Raw genomic sequence first — 22,881 nt, 5'->3', positions numbered from 1 at the left:
CTCAAAATTCTGCGCAATCTATGCTGAGTTTATAACCAAATGACTAATAAATGAAGAGTTCAATTTAAAATCACGTGGTGCCATACAGAAAATAAAATACCCATCACCTTTAAGCAAAGAATTAAACGGCTCAATTTAAAATTTTTTAAAGTATTTTAAGAGTACTTGAAAATACAACTCAGTTTAGATTACCTAGAAAATATCAAGAATGGCAACTAGAAAAAAATCAGAAAAAGGAACTGATAGCTGACTCAGTAAATTGTATATAATACTGTAAAATTTCTTCCATTATTATATTTTGAAATAAAAATAATAAACCAGATGGCTTTCAATATCTTTTAAAAGGAGTTTGCCAGCCTGAGCAAAATAGTAAGACCCCCCCTCTCTAAAAAACAATTTTAAAATTCCCTGGGTGTGGTGGCGTTATGCCTGTAAACCCATGGTGAAAAGATTTGGGCCGGGTGCGGAGACTCACGCCTGTAATCCCAGCACTTTGGGCGGCTGAGGCGTGTGGATTACCTGAGGTCGGGAGTTTGAGACCAGCCTGACCGACATGGAGAAACCCCGTCTCTACTAAAAATACAAAAATTAGCTGGGTGTGGTGGCACATGGCAGTAATCGCAGCTACTTAGAAGGCTGAGGCAGGAGAACCGCTTAAATCCGGGAGGTGGAGGTTGCAATGAGCTGAGATAGTGCCATTGCACTACAGCCTGGGCAACAAGAGCGAAACTCCATCTCAAAAAAAATCGAAAATAAAAAAAGAAAGAAAGGATTTGTACACCAAATTGATTCTTTAAAAAACCACCGCCAGCACAAAGGTAAAAGGCAAGATAGTCACTCCTTAACTAAATGCAAATTATAAGTGAAAAGATCACATAGATATTTGACTTAAACCTCCCCCTACATTCTTTGTCACATAAAATGCACTGCCAACACATAAAAATAGAACTGTACAATAATTTGAGTATGAGATGGCTAACTTGACCACTCCATTTCCTATTTTAACTGTTCATCTTCTAAAATTATAAAAAGGCACGTAATATCCTGCTAGGAAGTTTTTAATTTGAAGAATTATTGTATAATTAGCTAGGTCATGTATTTTTGGTTCTTTAGTGTTTATGAAACTGAAGTTGTCTTTTCTTTTCACCAGCATCTTTAATAATTATTGATGCCCAATGATGATTCCTTTGTGTACTTTGTTATAGCTTTTATTGCCAGATGATATAAGAATCATGTATAGGTAACAGAAATCTTGTTTTGAACATTTCTGACACTCCTACATCCCCTACATCATACACTCTTAGCCAGGTATCCATACATACCTAAAGAGTCCTTGGATGAGCTTGGGAAACAATAAATTTCCTGAAATTATAGTATACCAAAATTGTATGTTAGAATTTTTCCTGGAAGAGGGTCCAGACCTTCACATCCTCAACAGGGACCTATCGTCTTACATAAACCAAGAAAACCCAGTCACATATTAGCAAATATTACGTTGAATCATACTCTTTAAAAAGTTATGGATGTGCATGTATATTTTCAATTAACCAACAATGAGCTTAATCACAGTAGATGAAGAATATGTAAACACTTTCTGAAAGGAGGAGTACAGACATACCCACACATCCATGTTTTATTTAAGAAGATGATCTTATGAACATTAAGTACGTGTACTATTTTAAAATAATATTCAAAAATCCACAATCCATCTGGGTTATCAAATAGTTTACTTGCTAAAGAACCTAAAGGACCACAGTAAATATACTCTTAGAAAAGACAAGAATATATATGTAGGAGAACTGAATCAAACAGATTTTATTCAACTTTTTAGATGAGGAAAACAAATGATACAAAATAAGTCATAAGAAATGCTTTCTTATACCACTATCTCAAACCACTTTCAATATTTTACAAAATGCTCACGCAGCAAATATGAAAAGCTTCAACACTTTCCCTTTGTAACTTGCTGCAATAAATGCAACTTTAACAAACATACAAATTTCTTCTGTATCTTAAAAGTTGAATTACTAATTTTTATGATGTTACTCATATTTTTATTCATATACTTTTAATGACATCATTGCCAATACATACATTATTTTCTTTAACTTTATTTTTACAATAAGCCAACATCTGTCATGCAGCCATCAAAAATCTTACAGTAAATTACACAGGTTTGTAGTCCAATTTAGACTCCAGCTTCTTAGAATCAGCCACTTTTCTGACTGCTTTCATGAAGTCTTCCTGTACTACAAAATCATGATCAGCACGAATTGCGAACATACCTGTAGAGAATAAAACAACATGACTGCTATATATCACATATGAATTATACGTTCATTATAAGAAAAACAATATAATTCTATGGAATAAATGTGAAGCTTAGATTTATTACTTCTGAGCCAGTAGTTGTAATTTGCTAAAAAACACTATCTTTTTTCAATTAAAATCCACAGGCCGGGTGCAGTGGCTCACGCCTGTAATCCCAACACTTTGGGAGGCCAAGGTGGGCAGACTGCAATGTCAAGAGATTAAGACCATCCTGGCCAACACGGTGAAACCCCATCTCTACTAAAAATACAAAAAAAAAATTAGCTGGGCATGGTGGCGCGCACCTGTAGTCCCAGCTACTCGGGAGGCTAAGGCAGGAGAATGGCTTGAACCCAGGAGGCGGAGGTTGCAGTGAGCTGAGATAGTGGCACTGCACTCCAGCCTGGCGACAGAGCGAGACCCCATCTCAAAAAAAAAAAAAAAAAAAAATCCATAGCGGTGTTGTGATTATGTTCTAAAACAAAAACAGGTATGACCACTATATGAATATTTAACATCCGGTTCAAGGCCGGGCACGGTGGCTCACACCTGTAATCCCAACACTTTGGGAGGCCAAGGTGGACGGATTACCTGGGGTCAGGAGTTCGAGACCAGCCTAGCCAACATGGTAAAACCCCGTTTCTACTAAAAACACAAAAATTAGCCGGGCGTAGTAGTGGGCATCTGTAACCCCAGCTACTTGGGAGGCTGAGGCAGGAGAATCGCTTGAACCCGGGAGGCGGAGGTTGCAGTGAGCCAAGATCGCACCACTGTACTCCAGTCTGGGTGACAGAGTGAGGCTCTGTCTCAAAAAAATAAAATAAAATAAAACCAGGCTTAAATGGTCCCTGTATCTGATTGTAGCTCTTAATAAAAACAAGCATAAAAAACCGAAGCAATCAAAACTACCAACACATACACATTTTAAGCGTAATTTAACTTGACAGGAAGCAATTTGCTGGAAGGCACACATTTATGGGGAAAAAAAAATCTTGAGTAAGTTTGATAGCCATTCTTTGTTAATAATCAAAAACGTTGAGAATAGGGAATCATATAGAAAGCCAACAGCGGGTTTTAGCAAAACTCGGAGTCATTATTCATGTGTTAAAATTTACCTACTTTATGTACAAATTGGTATTTTTATTTGATTCATATTTGAGTATCACAACTCAATTTTTTCCTTCGACTTTTTGACAAGTACCTTCTCAAACAGTATTTGACAAAGGGGTAAAAGTTTCCTTGTATGCAGTTTTTTAAACATTAGTTTTGTCATGGATATGGGTCCCAGATTTTGAGATAATCCTAACTCATGATAAACTAAAGCAGGTAAGTTTATTGCTATCTACTAATTAAATGAATTCTAATATTTCCATTGAGGATCTGCCTGTATTGAATTTTCACTTACATAAAATGAGGGAGTTAAAATAGAAGATTTCAAGGATTATTTCCTATCTTCTTTCCTTTCTAGATTTCTACATAAGGAAACAATCTATGTTGTCCTAGAAACCGGGTGAATGGAAATGACTGATTTTTAAAAAATAACAAAGTTTCAAAACTTGTTTAGAAAGCTACAGTGAAACTAGGTAAGTTATTTTTGTAAACCTTGCACACATGGCTATTTTCCAAATCACTTTAGTGAATAAGTAAATCTGCACAAGAGATGCCTGGCCAGGCCTGGTAGCATTTTGGGAGGCCCAGGTGGGTGGATTACTCGGGCCCAGGAATTTGAGACCAGCCTGGACAACATGGTGAAACCCGTCTCTACAAAAAATACAAAAATTAGCTGGGTGTGGTGGCGCACGCCTATAGTCCCAGCTACTGGGAGATAAAGGAGAAATGATCGGGTCTGGGCTACAGGGAGCAGTGATCATGCCACTGCACTCCAGCCTGGGCCAGAGTGAGACTCCGTCTCAAAAGAAAAAATAAAATAGAGATGTATTATAATCCAAAAGAGATAATGTCAGGACCTGAACAGGAAGGGCAACTGTAGTTGAATCAAGTGTATTTTAACTTACAGAAAAATGTTAACAAAAAAGCCTTCAAGTCTAAAAAGAAGATAAAAATTTCAGTATGTTTCCAGATGTGAATGTCCCACCTAGTTAAAAAAAACTAAAATTTTAATCCACACAGAAGTTATAGCTCATTTGCAATAACTAAAGGTAAATTTGTAAGAATACGTAAGGAAAAAAAGCGTATATTTTGATAGCAACAGCCTTTAGGTTCACTGCACAGCTTGCATTTGGATTACAATCTAACCAAAGCAATCTTCTGATAATAATTTGGTCTGGTTTACATTTTGGAAAGGGAATGTCATAAATTACTCTAACTTGTTCAAGCTATATGACAGTTTACCTCTAAATAGTTTAGTTTATTGATAACGCTCTGTGAGCATGATTTACCCTAATTTGTATTGACAGCATTTCTAGACGTGAACAGTATCTGACCTGCATATCTGATGCAGATACTGACTCACAGCATACCCAATACCCATGAAGATACCTGTACTGAGAAGCCCTCCTTGAGCAGCCACTTTAAACACTGTGTTGAATTTACTAAGGCTAAACATGATATGAAAAGCAAGAGGAAATCACATATTCTAATACTTAAGAAAATCTATAACCTATAAAGTCAGTAACTATACTGTAGAAGTTTATTTTTTCTATTTAAAGATTCTGTATGGAAGACAAAAACTAAATGATTCTAGGTAGGGTATTAAAGCTACTTGGTACTGGAAATAAAAATAGCATCACACAATTTTTACATACTATGTAGAAGTGAAAAAAATAGTATCACACAATCCACAGAGAATTATATTTAAATACTACATTTTACACAAATGGCATGATCACATAATTCATAAATCAATCTTTCAAAACACTGCTCACAGACTAGTATTAGACAACATACACAATTCATTTTGCAGCAGATACCTCTGGTGCTGGCCCATTCTAATTCCAGCCACAGATGTGGTAGGCAATTCTGTAGCACCTCAGACTTACTTCAGGGGGCCAGTGTTCTATTACATGCCTCTTCTTCCACATTCTGCCCTAAGGCATGTAGAAGTGCAAAGGAGTCAACACTACCAAGGACAAATCTCATCCAATAGGGGATGAGTACTGGTAAATAAATGTTCTAGTCTCCCAACTTTCAGCTGGGTGATCCTGGAAGGCATTCTGTATGCTTCTCTGAGATCTAACCTCCCTTTCCTACAGCACCTACCTTAATGGTGCACCCTCATATTAGCTTTCCCTCTTTCCATCTCGCTTGCCCTGCTTCTCCTATTTCCTGGAATCGATTCCTAAAAGAACAGCATGAACCCAAATCCTTGCAAAGTCTATGCTCCGCTTTCAGATAAACTCAAAACAGTTTCAGCAAATTTTAAAAATTAAAATCAATAGTAAAACTGTACTTTAAACCCTTACCTGCTTCAGTACAAACATTTCTCAGATCTGCTCCATTAAAGCCATCCGAAAGCTTCACAATTGCTTCATAATCTGTTTAGAAAAAATACTGGAAATTAGTTTTAAAAATTAGACCTTTACTTGATTTATGCCCACATCGAAAATTTAAACTGAAGAGCTTACTTTGAGTTTGATCAGCTAGACATCAGCTCTGTTAACTTTCCACAATATTAATATCCAAAAACTAAGACTTCTGTTAAATAAACCAGCACCAAGAAGAATTAGACACACCCCTGAAACTTTAAAAACAGGAAATATCACCAAAATCTCAAAATATCTTAATCTATTTTTATACAGTGAAATAGCTATGCACATGTGAACTCCAGATACCTGTTAAGCTGTGACTCTTATCAAAACTGTAATCAAATCTTGAATTTGAATAAACCTATAACACTCAAAACCAATTATAACAATGGAATTTACTTTGTTTACTTTAATCATACAAGCCAAATATAAAGTATAGCAAAACTGAAATGTAATCATACATAATTGTATCACATGGAATTTTTAAATGCTACAGCACGCATTAGCTAGCTTCTCTGGTTTCTGTGCAAGATTCAAGTGGTGAAGTATCAGATCTATGGTAGCAGTAATAAAGTGAGTTCTCCATCCACCCACATAACAGACATGAATCAAAGAGCTATAGGATTGGGGTAGCAACAATGGATCTGATACAGAATAGGAAGAGAAGTAAGACAGCACAGGCTACTACAGTTTGAATAACTTTGATGATGCACCGTTTGGTCAGGCAATATAGGGCATGTCGTTCTCTATTTGAAATCACACATATATTCATGAATTGTCTTTAATCAGGTTTAAGTTCATTGTAAGCTTCCTGAGAGCAAGAATTCCCAAGGCTAGCACAGTATCTGGCATCTAGCAAGAGCTCAGTATTTGTGGAAGAAACCTATACATTGACATCCTTTGTTCAGTTCGGTCTTTCCAGCTCAAAACTCTCTAACAGGGGCAATGAAGATAGTGAAAGTCAACAATCAGCTATTTGTCATTATTCTGGACCATTAACTTCTAAAGAGTTTTTAAGGCTGCCTGGAAATTATACTAGATTTCCCTAGTCTGGAGGTCAGCAAACTTTTTATGTAAAGGGCCAGAGAGTAAATACTGTATGCTTTGCAAGCCATATGGTTTCTGTTGTAACTACTCAACTCAGCTATTCCAGTAGGAAAGCAGCCATAGACAATAGATAAATGAGCATGCTTGGGTTACAACAAAACTTTGTGTGTTTCCAAAAACACAGGGCAGGCAGAATTTGGTTCACAAGCCATGTTTTACTGGCCTGCACCCTAGTCCAATCCCTCACTTCCATAGATAATGACTTTATACCTTCTCCTTTGTCTTCAAATCTCTAAGAACACTTCCCTATCTTCATTCTGAACGTGCATTCTACTTCACTGAGAAAACAGAAGCATTCAGAAAAAAACACTTCTACAAGTTCCTGCACTATCTAAGAACCTGTCATCATAAGCATCTATGTACTCTGCCTTTCCTCCAGTCTCATAAAAGTACACACATATATAGGGCCAATCCCTCTTCAAGGAAAGAACACTGCCAATTTCTCTTTCTCCTAGGTCATTCCCAGTAGCATTATTAAAAAAAAAAAAAAAAGGGCAGGGGGGTCGTAAACTCTTCCATCTTACAGAAAACTCTGCCAACTCCTCATCGGCATTCCCCTTCTACTTCTTCTGCCCCCTCTGTAGAACTCTTAAAAGAAATGTCTAAACTCAATGCCTCTCCTCCCAATCTCTCTGAAACCCAACTGAAATAGGCTTTCACCTCCACCACTCCCAAGAAGCTACTTTTGACAAGATTACCAATGACCTCCATGTAGTTAAATCCAAAGGTCTACTCTGAGAACTCTTTATCTGACCTATTGTCAGCATTTAACAGGAATCAATTTAAAAAACAAACAAACAAACAACCAGGCCGGGTGCAGTGGCACACGCCTGTTATCCCAGAACTTTGGGTGGCCGAGGTGGGCAGATTGCTTGAGCCCAGTAGTTCAAGATCAGCCTGGGCAACATGGTGAAACCCCATCCCTACAAAAAAACAAGCCAGGGTTGGTGGTGTGTGCCTGTAGTCCCAGCTAATCAGGAGGCTGAGGTGTGAGGATCATTTGAGCTTGGGAGGCAGAAGTTGCAGTGAGCTGGGATCACACCATTGCACTCCAGCCTGGGCAAGAGTGAGACCCTGTCTCTAAAAAATAAATTACCTTCTTGGTAAGGCCTTCCCTGTGCTAATCCTCCCTGTCATTTAAAAACATATCCTCATGCCTGGTCCTGGCACTTCCCTAATTTCCTATCCCCCTTTTCTTTTTTTTCCCCCCTGAAACAGCGTCTTGCCAAACTGGAGTGCAGTCACATGATCATAGCTCCCTGCAACCTCAAACTCCTGGCCTCAAGCGGTCCTTCTGCCTCGGCCTCCCAAACCATTAGGATTACAGGAGTGAGCCACCATGCCCGCCCCCCACTTTCTTGCTTTATTTTTCTCCATAGCACTTATCATCATCTATTATACTTTGTTTTACTAACTTTATCTGTTTTTTCCTAACAAGAATGTAAGTTCTCTAATGGCAGAAATTTGTCTGTTTTGTTCCTTGCTATATTGTCAGCCCTTATAAAACACTTACAATGGTTCCTAGCTTATAGTAGATGCTCAATAACTATTTGCTGAATTTAAAACCACCACATTTGCTGAATTTAAAACCAGATTTAGGAAACTATCAGTAATTTCTAAAAGTATTTTTCTTCATTTACCAAATGTAAATACATATAAAATAGATGACTTCCTTACCTATTTCACCATGCTTTGTAATGGGACCTGCATGGATTTTCAGTATGTCTAATCTTGCTTGTTCATTTGGCAAATCAATATCTGAAAATAAAAAATTATTTTACAGTCCAGTTTTATCTTTTTTAAAATACAGTGGAAGGTGAAGTGAAGTATGGAAAAAGAAATGGGCACAAAGGGAAATGGACGGTAGGTAAAGAATCTTAACTCACGTATTTTTCTATCTAATCTTCCTGGACGCAGCAAAGCAGGATCCAGTGTATCTGGTCTGTTTGTAGCCATGATCATTTTAACTCTATGCAGAGTATCAAATCCATCCATTTGATTCAGTAACTAAGAATATTAAGAATCAGATTTTACAAAAATTCTAACCATTAAAAAAATAGCACACACCTTTTATATGTCTAATGCCATGAAATGTATTGTCTACAGATAGATATGTTCTATCTTCAGAATGGTCATTTGATAGAATTCTTTTTCTCTCTCTTATATAAAGGGATATACTTTCTAGCCTCAAAGTTCTAAGCTAGATTATGTACCTTTTAATAGCTATGTATCTTTCTATAGCTACCAGGTAGTTTTAATAAATCTGAAGGCTTCCATCATGTCAAGAATTATGAAATTAAACTATGTGGATCTAATTTCCAATGTCCAAAATTTCACCAATTATTTTTTAAAGGAAAAGCTAATAATAAAATCCAATATATAAAGTGCTTATGATATGTCAGACATAACATTTATATTAGGATAACTGGATACAAAGATTTTTCTACAAATTTGATAATAAACTGATTTTTTTTTTTTTTTTTTTTTTTTTTTGAGACAGAGTTTCACTCTGTCACCCAGGCTGGAGTACTGTGGCCTGATCATCGCTCACTGCAACCTCCACCTCCTGGGCTCGACCAGTCCTCCCACCTCAACCTCCTGAGTAGCTGGGACTCCTTTTTTTTTTTTTTTTTTTTTTTTTTTTGAGACAGACTCTCGCTCTGTCACCCAGGCTGGAGTGCAATGGGGTGATCTCAGCCCACTGCAACCTCACCTCCTGGGTTCAAGCAATTCTCCTGCCTCAGCCTCCTGAGTAACTGGGATTACAGGCACACGCCACCACGCCCAGCTAATTTTTGTATCTTTAGTAGAGATGGTGTTTCGCTACGTTGGTCAGGCTGGTCTCAATGCTCAGACCTCATGATCTGCCCAGCTGGGCCTCCCAAAGTGCTGGGATTACAGGCAGAAGCCACCATGCCTGGCCTATTTTTTCAAATAATTCTACTGTACACAGAAATACTAAAAGACATAAAAAATATTGTCCTCAATTTCTAAAGTTTTCTTGAATAAATGAAAAACCTTACTGCATTTAACAAACTCTCTAAAATATAGCTAGTCTGACAATGTGTTAGTTGATGATATATTAGTTACTTGAATAAAATTAGTATTTGTGTTATTTAAAAATATCTCAATTTAAGGTTTCTAAGAGATTTTATAATTTCCAAATGCTATGTTATCTTCTGAGCGAATCTGTATAATTTATGAAAAAAGATTTTTCAAATACTTCTAAGGAGAAAGAATTTGACACTGCATTACCCATGCTACCTAGTTTCTATTTGAAGTGGAAAATGTATTTGGACTCTTGATATCACTTTCACAGAATTTGGAGTGGGGAAAGGTAAAACTGGAGGAAGGCTTTATGTGCATTCTTTCATTCTGTCATCTATCCTCTTCAATTATCAAAACTATTTTAGTTGCCTCAGTCTCAGCAATAAAGTGAGAGAAAAAAATAATTTTTAGAGCAGCTTCATACATAATTATAGCTCATTTATTGCCAACAGTCTTAATATGACCATTACAAAAAATGTCTTCATAAAACTACCACAAGATCACATTCATAAGAATTTAAATATATGAATGACTGATCTACTCAAAAAAACACAGAATAGTATAGGTGTATACCAAATGGAATTTGGCAGATAGCCTTATTTTCTAGTAGTCATTTTCTTAGAGTTTGTGATAGAGAAACATGTTTGTTCCTGACAATATTTTCAAATTTCATATTTCATTTAAAATGTTCTATATATTTTGACTATCAAATATGCAATGTTCAGTTCTTCATTTAATAAACATTGGTTTCTTTATAAACCCCCTTTACCAAATATTACCTCCATTAACGTTCTCTGAATCTCTCTGTCAGCTGAAGTACCCTCAGAAAACCGACGACCACCTAAGATAGTAGATTTGGAAATTTATATGCATTACTCTTTTCCTCTACAACCATCATTTAAGAAAACAGAACATAACAGTCTGGGGCTTAAAACATTAAGATGAAAATTAAAGAGCAAGAATTATGCTGACAAAGTTAGACTTGATTTTGGTGTAACATTTCTCATTTTGTTAAAGTGAAAGGTTATTTATTGAGACGGAGTCTCGCTCTGTCGCCAGGCTGGAGTGCAGTGGTGTGATCTCGGCTCACTGCAACCTGCGTCTCCTGGGTTCAAGCGATTCTCGTGCCTCAGCCTCCTCAGTAGCTGGGATTACAGGCATGTGCCACCACATCCAGCTAATTTTTGTATTTTTAGTAGAGACAGGGTTTCACCATGTTGGCCAGATGGTCTCGATCTCCTGACCTCGTGATCTGCCCACCTTGGCCTCTCAAAGTGCTGGGATTACAGGCATGAGCCACCGCACCCGGCCATGAAAGGTTATTTATTAAAATTGGTTAAACTAACATCTGATTCATTGTGGTATCTACTTCATACAAGTCACAATTACAGATTAAGAGAGGGAAAAAGGTTCTTTTAAATTTAAAAAAAAGTCCTAAAACTTTCAACAAGGGTGTTATTCTTACCAATAGCATCTATTTCATCCATAAAAATGATGCATGGTTGATGATCTCTAGCATAATTAAACATTTCTCTGATCAAACGAGCACTTTCACCAATGTACTTGTCTACAATAGAACTAGATACAACCTGATTAAAGGAAAAACAGTAAGGTAAATATAAGATAATTCAAGTAACATTAAATTTCAATAAGTACAAAATAATCTTCCCTTTACCTTTAAGAAATTGCAGTCCAGCTGGCTAGCAACGGCTCGTGCCAAGAGTGTTTTTCCCGTACCTAAGAATGACAAAAGAAGTCTTAATTAGATGGTAAGGTAGAAAAAAATTTGTTTTGAGACAGGCAATCACTCTGTCACCTAGGCTGGAGTGTGGCGAGATCACAGCTCACTGCAACCTTGACCTCCCAGACCTAAGCGATTTTCCCACCTCAGCCTCCCAAGTAGCTGGGATGACAGGCATGTGCCATCACGCACAGCTAAGTTTTTTGTTTGTCTGTTTGTTTTTCAGAGACGGGGTCTCTCTGTGTTGCGCAGGCTGGTCTTGAACTCTTGGGCTCAAGTGATCCTGCCACTTCAGCCTCCCAAAGTGCTGGGATTACAGGCAGGAGCCACCGCACCCGGCCTATGTGAAACACATTTTTAAAATCCTTTTAAGAATATAATCGTTTGGCAAGTAAATTTTCCAAAATGAAAGCTAAATCCTAAATAGAATTTTCATTTAAAATTCCAAAGTACTTGGCCAGGTGTGGTGGCTCACACCTGTAATCCCAGCACTTTGGGAGGCTGAGGCGGGCAGATCACAGGGTCAGGAGATCGAAACACAGTGAAACCCTGTCTCTACTAAAAATACAAAAAATTAGCCGAGCGTGGTGGCACATGCCTGTAGTCCCACCTACTGGGGAGGCTGAGGCAGGAGAATCGCTTGAATCCGGGAGGTGGAGGTTGCAGTGAGCTTATAATCTCGCCACCGCACTCTAGCCTGGGTGACAGAGCAAGACTCTGTCTCAAAAAAAAAAAAAAAAATTCCAAAGTACTTCTGCTGTCAACATTAAAATTTTAATCAAAATGTTATAATTTTTTAAATCTATTTTAAATTGACAAATAAATTGTATATTTATGGGTTAAATTATGATACACGTATATATTGAAGAATGATTAAATCAGGCAAATCAACATATGCATCACCTCACATGCTTAGCATTACTTTGTGGTTAGAACATTTAAAATCTACTTTTAGCAACTTTGAAATAGCTAATACATTATTAATTATAGTCACCATGCTATGCAATATGTCACCTAGAACTTATTCCTCCTGTCTAAGTGAACTTTATATCCTTTGACCAACATCTCCCCTATCCCCATACACCACCACAACTTCTGGTAACCACCATTCTACTCTTGGTTTCTACGAGTTCAATTTTTTAAGATTCCACATGAAAATGAGATTATGTGGTAACTGTCTTTCTGTGTCTGGCTTATTTCACTTAGTATAACATCCTCTAGATTCATCCATATTGTCACAAATGACAGGGTTTCCTTTTTTAAGGCTGAATAGTATTCCAATGTGTGTATTTACCACATTTCTTTTTCTTTTTTTTTTGAGATGGAGTTTCACTCTTGTTGCCCAGGCTGGAGTGCAATGGCACGATCTCAGCTCACTGCAACCTCCGCCTCCCAGGTTCAAGTGATTCTCCTGCCTCTGCCTCCCGAGTAGCTGGGATTACAGGCATGAACTACTACACCCAGCTAATTTTGTATTTTCAGCAGAGACGGGGTTTCTCCATGTTGGTCAGGCTGGTCTCGAACTCCCGACCTCAGGTGATCCGCCCGCCTCAGCCTCCCAAAGTGCTGGCATTACAGGTATGAGCCACTGCACCCGGCTACCACATTTTCTTTATCCATTCATCCACTGATGGGCAATTTTTAGGCTATTTCTATATCTTGGCTATTGTGAAATAATCATGGGAGTGCAGCTATCTCTGACACACTGATTTCAATTCCTTTAGATATAAACCCAGAAGTGGGATTGCTGAATCATATGGTAATTCTATTTTTAGTTTTTTGAGGAACCTCCATGTTTTCAAAAATGGCTGTGCTAATTTACATTCCCACCAATAGTGTACAAGGGTTCTTTCTCTTTTCTCTACATCTTGCAAACACTTTTGTCTTTTTTATAATAGCTATCTACTTACAACATGGACTATGACAGAAACTTCTGTTACATTAAAATACATTGGTCTATCCTGCGCACTGACTGGATCTTTTACTTATGAATATTTTAATATCAAGCATTGATTATTTGGAAACTACTGGTTGAGTTATGCAAATCTTCCAAATGTTGACATTTTTCACCACACATTATAAAAATTTTTTGTTATTCTCACCACTTATCTCATCAGAAAAGTCTTTAAGTATTAATATATTAGAAAGCTGCCGTGGCTGGACATTGTGGCTCATGCCTGTAATCCCAGCACTTTGGGAGGCTGAGGTGGGCGGGTTGCTTGAGCCCAGGAATTCAAGACCAGCCTGGGCAACATGGCAAAACCCTGCCTCTACTAAAAACACAAAAATTAGCCTGGCATGGTGGCACACACCTGTAGTACCAGCTACTCAGGAGGCTGAGGTGGAAGAATCACCTGAGCCCAAGAGGCAGAAGTTGCAGCGAGCCAGGATGATCACGCCACTGCACTCCAGCCTGGGTAACAGAGTAACACCTTATCAAAAAAAAAAAAAGAAAAGAAAAGAAAAAAAGAAAAAGCTTCAACCACATAGTGCCAGATATATGTTTCTAAAAATTCTAATTTTCACTTGACATTTCAAATTTTATCAATGGCAATAGATAGTGTCAGTTGTTTAACATGACAGGCTTAATTTGTGCGCTTTGGAAAAAATGTGCGCCAAATAACCAAAAACCAGTCTTGAGTAATCAATAACTAATAACCAATAACCAGTCTGATAATCACAGCATATCTGTAAATGGTCCATTCAAGCAAAAATAGTATTCCATAAAAAGCAACGAATTCAGCTGGCAACTTAAATAACTGCACAAGTGCTTTTCCTAAAGACAACTATCTTATTCAATATGCAGCAGTACTTTATATTTATTTTCCCTTTTATCATGAAGAACACAAAATATTACCCAAAGATGAAGATTTAACAAAATTAATAATTTTTACTGTTTCACCAAGGACTTTATAGTGAAACTCACTTTTTTTTTTTTACACTGCAAGTATGTGGCAGTCAAGAACACAATGGCTACTAGCACCGTTTCATGCCACTAATGCTGATACACACTACAGTGCAAGTAATTTAATTTTACCCATGGTGCTCTTGCACCATCAGCACAAATGTCAACACAGTGGAAGAGCCAAACAACATTTTAGTTTTTTGTTTTGTGTCATTGTGGGGCTACATATGTCAAGCAGTATGCTATAGGTACATTTGCTTTATATAAAAAAATTTTTTTTTTTTTTTTTTTTTTTGAGAAGGAGTCTCACTCTGTCAGCCAGGCTGGAGTGCAGTGGGGCAATCTCGGCTCACTGCAACCTCTGCCTCCCAGGTTCAAGCAATTCTCCTGCCTCAGCTTCCCGAGTAGCTGGGATTACAGGTGCACGCCACCACGCCTGGCTCATTTTTGTATTTTTAGTAGAGACAGGGTTTCATCACGTTGGTTGGCCAGGCTGCTCTCAAACTCCTGACCTCTGGTGATCTGCCTGCCTCGGCCTCCCGAAGTGCTGGGATTACAGGTGTGAGCCACTGCGCCTGGCTTAACATTTCAGTATTATAAAGTAGTTTTGACCTTACAGAGTCCATGAAAGCACCTCTGGGTCTGTGAACCACAATTTGAGGTCTGTTGCACTAGAATCACATGGCCTGTTAAGATAAATGTACTGTGAGGCACAAATGCACTAAGCATGCCTCAAAGAACAGTAGACATAAATATCCTATCTCATTCTCACTCTGAAGAGAGGAGAAGTTGGAACTGCCCACATCAAATTTCCACCTTATGGCCAGGCGCAGTGGTTTATGCTTGTAATCCCAACATTTTGGGAGGCTAACGTGGGCAGATCGCTTGAGTCCAGGAGTTTGAGATAGCCTGAGCAACATGGCAAAATTGCTTCTCTACAAAACATACAAAAATTAACCAGACATGGTGATGCACGCCTGCAGTCCCAGCTACGTGGGAGACTGAGGTGGGAGAATCACTTGAGCCCGGAAGGCAGAGGTTGCAGTTAGCCCAGATTGTGCCACTGCACTACAGCCTGGGCAACAGAGTGAGACCGTGTCTCAAAAAAATAAAAATAAAAAAATTGTCTTTTTTTTTTTAATTCCTTAATTCATTTATCTTATTGGTGGAGTAGAAATAATTCAATACCAACCTGGTGGTCCATATAACAAACAGCCTTTTGGAGGTATTATTCCTACACGCTGAAATAACTCTGGGTTTGTAAGAGGTAATTCTATCACCTAGAAAAGAAGTTAAATCTTTCTTAAAAAGTTAGTCAAGATTTTTAATGTACTTTCAAATACTCTAAGTCAAATATCACCTTAGTTAGGTGTACACATCATAATTCTTAATAGACCTAGACTTCCATGCTAGGTAAAACCATTTATATTAAGAGGTTTTGCTCCAGGTAGATTTAAGATCTCTTAAATCTAAAAAATTTCAAATAATGTTTTTTAAATAAACCACACATTGATTGGGGTGATGGTTACACAGATACATAACTTGTCCAAACATATTTGAAATGTACACTTAAGAATCTACATTTTTTTAATGTAATTATACCTCAATGAAAAATTATACCACAAAAAAATCAGTTAAGTCAAATGAACATATAAACAAAAAACACAACTCAAAAGATCTATACTAGTTTGCATTTGAAAATACAACACAAAATAATTCTAAAATGGGGGATGGATTTGACAACATACCAAGAGAAAAGGTATATACAATTTTTATCTGTTGGCATTTTGCCACGGCAGCTTTTAAAGAACAGTATGTTCTGCTCTCAAGATTGATTCAAGGAAGAAAAGTAGAGACTAGAGAAACTGAAGATCTGAAAGTCCAATTTAATTTACTTATAGTACCAGTAACTTAAGAGAGAAATTTCTTTTTTTTTTTTTTTTTGAGACAGAGTCTGTTGCCCAGGCTGGAGTGCAATGGCATGATCTTGGCTCATTGCAACCTCTGCCTCCCGGGTATAAGAGATTCTCCTGTCTCAGCCTCCTGAGTAGCTGGGACTACAGGCGCCACCACCACACCTGGCTAATTTTTGTACTTTTAGAAGAGATGGGGTTTCACTGTATTGGCAGGCTGGTCTTGAACTCCTGACCTCAGATGATCCACCCACCTCGGCCTCCCAGAGTGCTGGGATTACAGGCGTGAGCCACCATGCCTGACCGAGAGAGAAATTTCTATTGAATAGTTGTGTTGGGCTAGGTGCGGTGGCTCACGCCTGTAAATCCCAACACTTTGGGAGGCCAAGGCTGGAGGATGGCTTGAGTTCAGGAGTTCGAGAAGAGCCTGGACAACATGGTGAAACCCCATGTCTACAAAAAATAAAAAAATTAGTCACATGTGGTGGCGCATGCCTTCAGCTACTTGGGAGGGTGAGGTGAGAGGATGACTTCAGCCTGGGAGGTAGAGGTTGCAGTGAGCTGAGACTGCACCACTGCATTCCAGCCTGGGCAAAAGAACCAGACCCTGTCTCAAGAGAAAAAAAAAAAGTTGTGTCCATATGTGCATAAAGCGTGACTGGGAAAAGCCAGAAGTGAGAGAAATCAATACTCTAAAGTGTAAAGTATCTGCAGACAGTAAAGGATACTGCATGTATACATGGGATTCTTTCTGCTCCTATGGCTAATGCAGCAAATCACTGTTGAAAGCAAGTTTTCACCGTTTTATGAAGCACCTGTTCTTCCTCTGTTACCCTTTCATTAATACAGGTGAGAACTGCCTTTTTTTTTTTTTTTTTTTTTTTTTACACTTAGACCAGTGCTTCCTCAAGTATTGTCAAAGAAAAATTTGGTTTCACAATCACTTGGAATGCTTGTTTAAATGCTAATTCCTGTGCCTACCCCCAATCTAGTCCATCAAAACCACTCAGAGGGCCTAGTAATGTGTATTTTTAATAAGTGTTCCAAAAAAAATTAATGTACTGAAGTATGAGAACTGGCTTAAAGCTTAAATCAGATTGTGTAAGACATTCCAATTATTCCCATTAATTCCTAAATATTCACAGCCTAATTTAGGAAAAAATCCATAGGACAATGTAATTTGCTTTACAGATAACAGTTAAGAAGCTGTCTGTGCTATGAAGTAAGGCAATCCTGATTTGATTGTTCACCTAAAAGCTTACAAGATTTAAGACAATCCTAAAGCCAGTGGTTTTCTTGAATGGCAGCAAACAGCTTTAACAAAATAAAATATTTAAGGAACAGGTACCCTACTCTTCTGTAAGAGTGGGAAGCTAGTATTAATGAGGTTATGGAAAAAACTCATCACACACATTATCCAAATATGCTCTGACCCAAGTAACTTATTATGATAATCAAAACCACAGGATATCAGATTACATCAATTATTTTTAGCTTTTTCTCCGTTCCTTTGCCACAAAAAGAGCAGGATTTTTCTAACACCAAATTATCTCCAAATAAAAAAACAACAGTAATTTTCACAGCTAGAAATTCAGTGCTATTCTTCTTAGCAAGAATAGTAAATACATAATATTCTTAACTACCATTTAGACAAAAAGTACTTTTTCATCCTGTTTCTCCTGTTAAGAATCCTAAAACTAGTAGTATTTATTAGCTAAGTTCAGAGAACAAGGCACACAGTACCAACCTCTCTTAATTCCCGGATCTGTTCTGATAGCCCTCCAATCTCAGAATAAGAAACATTCCCAGGGTCCTCATGAGACATGTTATAAACCAGTGGATCCACCTCTCTCGGCAAATATCTAGAATGAAAAGGTATGTATTTTTCTTTTGAAAGATATATTTTCTCTTAGCCTACAGATAGCATATAAATAACTTGCTCAAGCAAGCACCTGTAGCTGATCTCATAAAGATGTGCTTAATTAGAAACTAGTAAAAGGGAAAAAGTGCCAAAATATTCAGTGATCTCAAGAAGCATATATCTCAGATAAAAACCACCCTTTGTGAAAATAAAAGGTAAACTAAATAGAATAAGAAACCCACCTCATGATAGTTAGTGTAGTCATATCCAAAGCAACTCTTGTTCCTGGCTTCAGCTTACTTTTGTCAAGCTAGTTTTGTAAAACAAAAGATATTACATCAACACTTAAAAACGGAATAACACTCTAACGAGAGTTTAATATTTAGAAGCCAAACACTCATTTTTACCCTCCAGAGAGAACACAAATATCAGATTATAAACTCTATGCTAACAAAATGGCTTATAAAATAAGTAATTCAAAGTGATTTCCACCTGCTCCTTAAAAGCATGCCCCTTTGTGTAATCTCAGTGTAAAATGTGAAATGACTAACACACAAAGCTTGAGGCAGCAATGGTACAGTGACTTTGGGAATTGCTACCAAAGCATTTATAGAAAAATCCCTTAGTGAACATTTTAGGGAAAGGAAAGGGAAGCATTTTAAAGGTGTGCTCATCAGATTTATTTTGAAACGTACAGCTTCTGGGAAGAATGTGTTAAATGCTCATGAGAGTAGAGAAAAATGCACGGTTTCCCCTTAGAGATTTTTATTAAAATGCTTTAAATTTAAAGCCCCAAAACCCAGCAACCATCATTCATGCCTTTGCTACATGACAGGCACATGCTGAACACATTACACATTAGGTTGAATCATACTAAATAATTTCTTGGCTTATCTGGCTAAAATTAGAATCTACTAGATCTGCCTCACTCTCAGGATGTTGTTACTTTTCAAAGATAAAGTTACTTTTTTTTTTGAGATGGAGTACGGAGTCTCACTCTGTCGCCCAGGCTGGAGTGCAGTGGCGCCATCTTGGCTCACAGCAACCTCTGCCTCCCTGGTTTAGGCAATTCTCCTGCCTCAGCCTCAAGTAGCTGGGATTACAGGTGTGTGCCACCATGCCCGGCTAATTTTTTTTTTTGTATTTTTTAGTAAAGACGGGGTTTCACCATGTTGGTCAGGCTGGTCTTGATCTCCTGACCTCGTGATCTGCCCACCTCAGCCTCCCAAAGTGCTGGGATTACAGGCATGAGCCACCCCGCCCGACCCAAGTTACTTTTTAATAGTTTAAAAAACTGCGTGCCAATACAATTTCGGAATCATATAAATTACTGACCACTTGTCACAGGATTTTACAAAGAGCTTCAAATTTAGGAAGATAGGCAAAACACTAGGATTAATATAACAATTAAGGAAAAAACGGCTAAGAAGTGAGGTTACTTGAAAAAATAAGAGGAGAAATCAATATGAAGCTATTTCAATGTTTACATCTATAGGAAATACAGGCTGAGTATTCTTAATCTGAAAATTCAAAATGCTCCACAATGTGAAACTTTTTGAATGCTGACATGATGCTCAAAGAAAATGCTCATCGGAGCATTTCAAATTTTTGATTTTTTTTAATTAGGGATGCTCAACCAGTACAACACAAATATTCTAAAACCTGAAAAAAAAAAGCCAAAATCTAAAACACATTTCTGGCTCAAGCATTTTGGATAAGGGATACTCAACTTATATATACTTTGGCTTTTCTAATGTTTTTTAGTCTTCAAATACAGTCTTGTCCTCATGCAACCTGAAATATCTTAGAAATGCCAACTTTCGGCATCCACAGAGCCCTGAAAGGGACATGAAAATCCCTTGTCAGTTTAGGTATCTAATATTTTGACTTAGAAAATGTCAACCGCTTATATACTAGGCAAAATCCTAATAGGAGATTTATAGTTCCTGGATTAAATTCTCCCTTACAGCCATGTTCTGTGAATGTTTTAAAACCTGAACCTGAAATGACAATTAAACAGAGAAAACTCTTCCAATGAATTTAAAAGAATTATCTAAGGACACTTCCTAAAGAATAATACATAAATTGATTTCAGACACTACTGAATGACTTGAGGTCATTTGTTGGCATCTTTGATAACTGTAAAATAAAATTTAGAATTATTTCAACTTGCCCTACCCTAATCTAAATGACCTCATACAAAATTAACTTAGGCCATGGTACAGTCCATAAGTAACAGTTCTGAATGTCTAAATATAAACACAGGTAACTGATATCTAACACTTTTAAGTCCTCTTTAAAAATGACATTAAAATAAGTCTGTTTTCCAGTTCTAAAATACTTTTATTTCTAAGTGGCTATTAATAGATCTGACTGAGACAATGTAATACAGTAGAAAGTACGGAATGCCAGGAGTCAAAGCCCATGGTTTGAATTCAGGCTTTGTTAATAACTAGCTATGTCTGAACAAATCATCCTTGTAAGTTACGGGCATAAATGCTCCACCTGCTTGACTCAAGAATTGGAGACAATAACTTACATGAAACTGCTTTGTCAATCATCAGGCACTATACAAATATAAAGTATTACCTGTCGACGACAACCCACAACATATCTTGGTCCATTGGTAGCTTTAACAATGACTAGAAGAAAAAACATAAAAGAACTAATTGAAAAATAGAAAGTAAAAAAATACATACCCACGTTGACAGAGGGTTTAGTTGTATTTCTGTCCTCCAAGAAGACATTAGTTGAAGGAAAACTTAAGTCTATTCAAAAATACTCTCTCTCTCTGCATTATTGTCATTAAAATAATAAGCATTTCAAAAGTGAGAGAGAGGTGGGCTGTTTCTTTACTAATTAATAAGCTAATTCATCACTCACATTTTTCTTCAGTTAACTGTTTAAGCACTTCACCCACGATCTAAGGAAGAAAATAAAAAGCATTACTTTTTGGCAACAGCTAAATAAAAAAGCAAATTACCATCACCCCCTATTCCCCAAACTCCATCACCTACCTGCCCAACACTCTGTAGGGCCTTCAGATCATTTTCAGACTTTTCATACTGCTTGGTAAGTTCTTTTAATTGTTCCCTTACTGAAATAATACAATTTGAACATTTTTAATTGAACAGTAATCTTAGTGTGTTTAAGTCGCTACGTCTCACTTTACTGTTTACGTAAGTCTATTTCACTTTACCTAAGTTTCACATCCACTGTTTCAAACCATAAAAGAAATAATGCTGTTTGTAATGAGTAGGTGGCATGTATAACCACAAAATGTTACAGAGAAAGCACCATATTTTTACTTTGTTGATCGGCAATACTTGTTTAAGCACATCTTAAGTTATAGTCTTAGAAGATATTGACACCCTGACACTTAGGATTTGCGACTACAAATCCGAATGATAATCACTTAGACCCTTCCTCACCTCTTCACCTACCCACGTGGATTGTTCTCTGACATTCTACCCTAAATAAAGTCAACAAATGCAGTTCTCCACAGAATCATTTAATTATGGTCCTCCATTTAATTAAACCACTCATGCTTTTCAATGAAAATGCACTGAAAAAAAAGTTAAGCACTCAGGAGGTAAGGGAAATTTATATGCCTGATACAGTACAACACGAAACACAAGACGATATGGGTTATTATGACAACTGGAACACTTCTCTCTTAAGCTCCGCGGCCGTCTTTCGACTCCAAGAACAAGCCGACTCCCTGAGTCTCATCTCTTGTTTGAGCTTACTTGACTCAAGCGCCTTCCCCTCTCCAAGTCCCGGGACTCCACCAACACTGCCCTTCTTGCACCCTAACCTGGGAAACATCCTCGGCCCACTTCCCCACTCCTCCTCTACTTCTTTTTCATTTTCACCTCAAGGCCGCCGATGTTCTGTCACCTGGGCTGGACTGGGCCATTTCTACACCCGAAGGAGTGCTGCTCCACAAGCTCAGGGCCGGATGACAAAGCGCCTTGTCCCTGGCCCTAGGCCTGGTCATCTCTAAGGCTCGGTTGCCGGGCTCGGCGAAAGGCTTCTACTTTGTCAGTGGCAGAAGCGAGTCGAGGCACTTGATTACATGGAAAGAAAGGTGCACTCACACTCCTTAAGACGGCCGTCGATCTCCTTGTGTTCAAGCAACTTCTTGCGGTAGTCCTGAAGCGCCTTATCTCTAGGGTCCGCCATGATGAGAAGCCGTCTCTCATAGGGGATGCCGGGAATGGCCATGGCCGTCCGGGCGGGGGAAGGGGCGGGGCGAGGGGCGAAACCCTGCCTGGAGGGGTGGGTTCGCCCATGAGCCCGCCCCTTCCGGTTGGCCCCGTCTTTCTACTCCACTTCCACCTCTATGTCTCGGTTCACCTAGAGCGCCGGCATACACTGAAAGAGGCCTCCACCTATACCGTTTCTTGCAAGCCGAGATAGGTAAAGCAGGACTCAGTTATCCCGGTCTTCCCCTGAGAGGCCTCAGTATTAAGTCACTGCTGTCCCGGAAGTATAAAAGGCTCTGTAAT

At 38.1% G+C, this 22,881-nt stretch overlaps 1 protein-coding gene across 4 annotated transcripts; it reads right to left on the bottom strand.

The window, feature by feature from the left end:
* Positions 1-1,789: 1,789 nt before the first annotated feature.
* On the bottom strand, positions 1,790-22,881 carry PSMC6 (proteasome 26S subunit, ATPase 6). 4 transcript variants are annotated; one of them, XR_010151114.1, is made up of 14 exons: positions 22,471-22,881; positions 21,388-21,467; positions 21,254-21,293; positions 20,960-21,012; positions 18,613-18,680; positions 18,257-18,371; positions 15,789-15,876; positions 11,626-11,687; positions 11,416-11,539; positions 10,730-10,791; positions 8,789-8,909; positions 5,895-8,660; positions 5,733-5,804; positions 1,790-2,285 (listed from the first exon to the last, which is right to left on the bottom strand). XR_010151114.1 is itself a non-coding variant. In XM_001159476.8 (14 exons), exons 1-14 carry the CDS (start codon positions 22,595-22,597, stop codon positions 2,167-2,169), a joined length of 1,212 nt encoding a protein of 403 aa, XP_001159476.1. In that variant the 5' UTR covers positions 22,598-22,881; the 3' UTR covers positions 1,790-2,166. The 4 variants fall into 4 exon arrangements, 3 of the variants coding, with proteins under 3 accessions (XP_001159476.1, XP_054521994.1, XP_054521993.1); XM_001159476.8 differs by having other exon boundaries at positions 8,580-8,660; XM_054666019.2 differs by having other exon boundaries at positions 8,580-8,660; positions 22,246-22,847.

The sequence above is a fragment of the Pan troglodytes genome, chromosome 15 (assembly GCF_028858775.2).
Source record: "Pan troglodytes isolate AG18354 chromosome 15, NHGRI_mPanTro3-v2.0_pri, whole genome shotgun sequence".
In the NCBI taxonomy this organism is placed as follows: Eukaryota; Metazoa; Chordata; class Mammalia; order Primates; family Hominidae; genus Pan; species Pan troglodytes.
The sequence above is the reverse complement of the archived record's forward strand: the minus strand, read 5'-3'. Positions and strand labels throughout refer to the sequence as shown.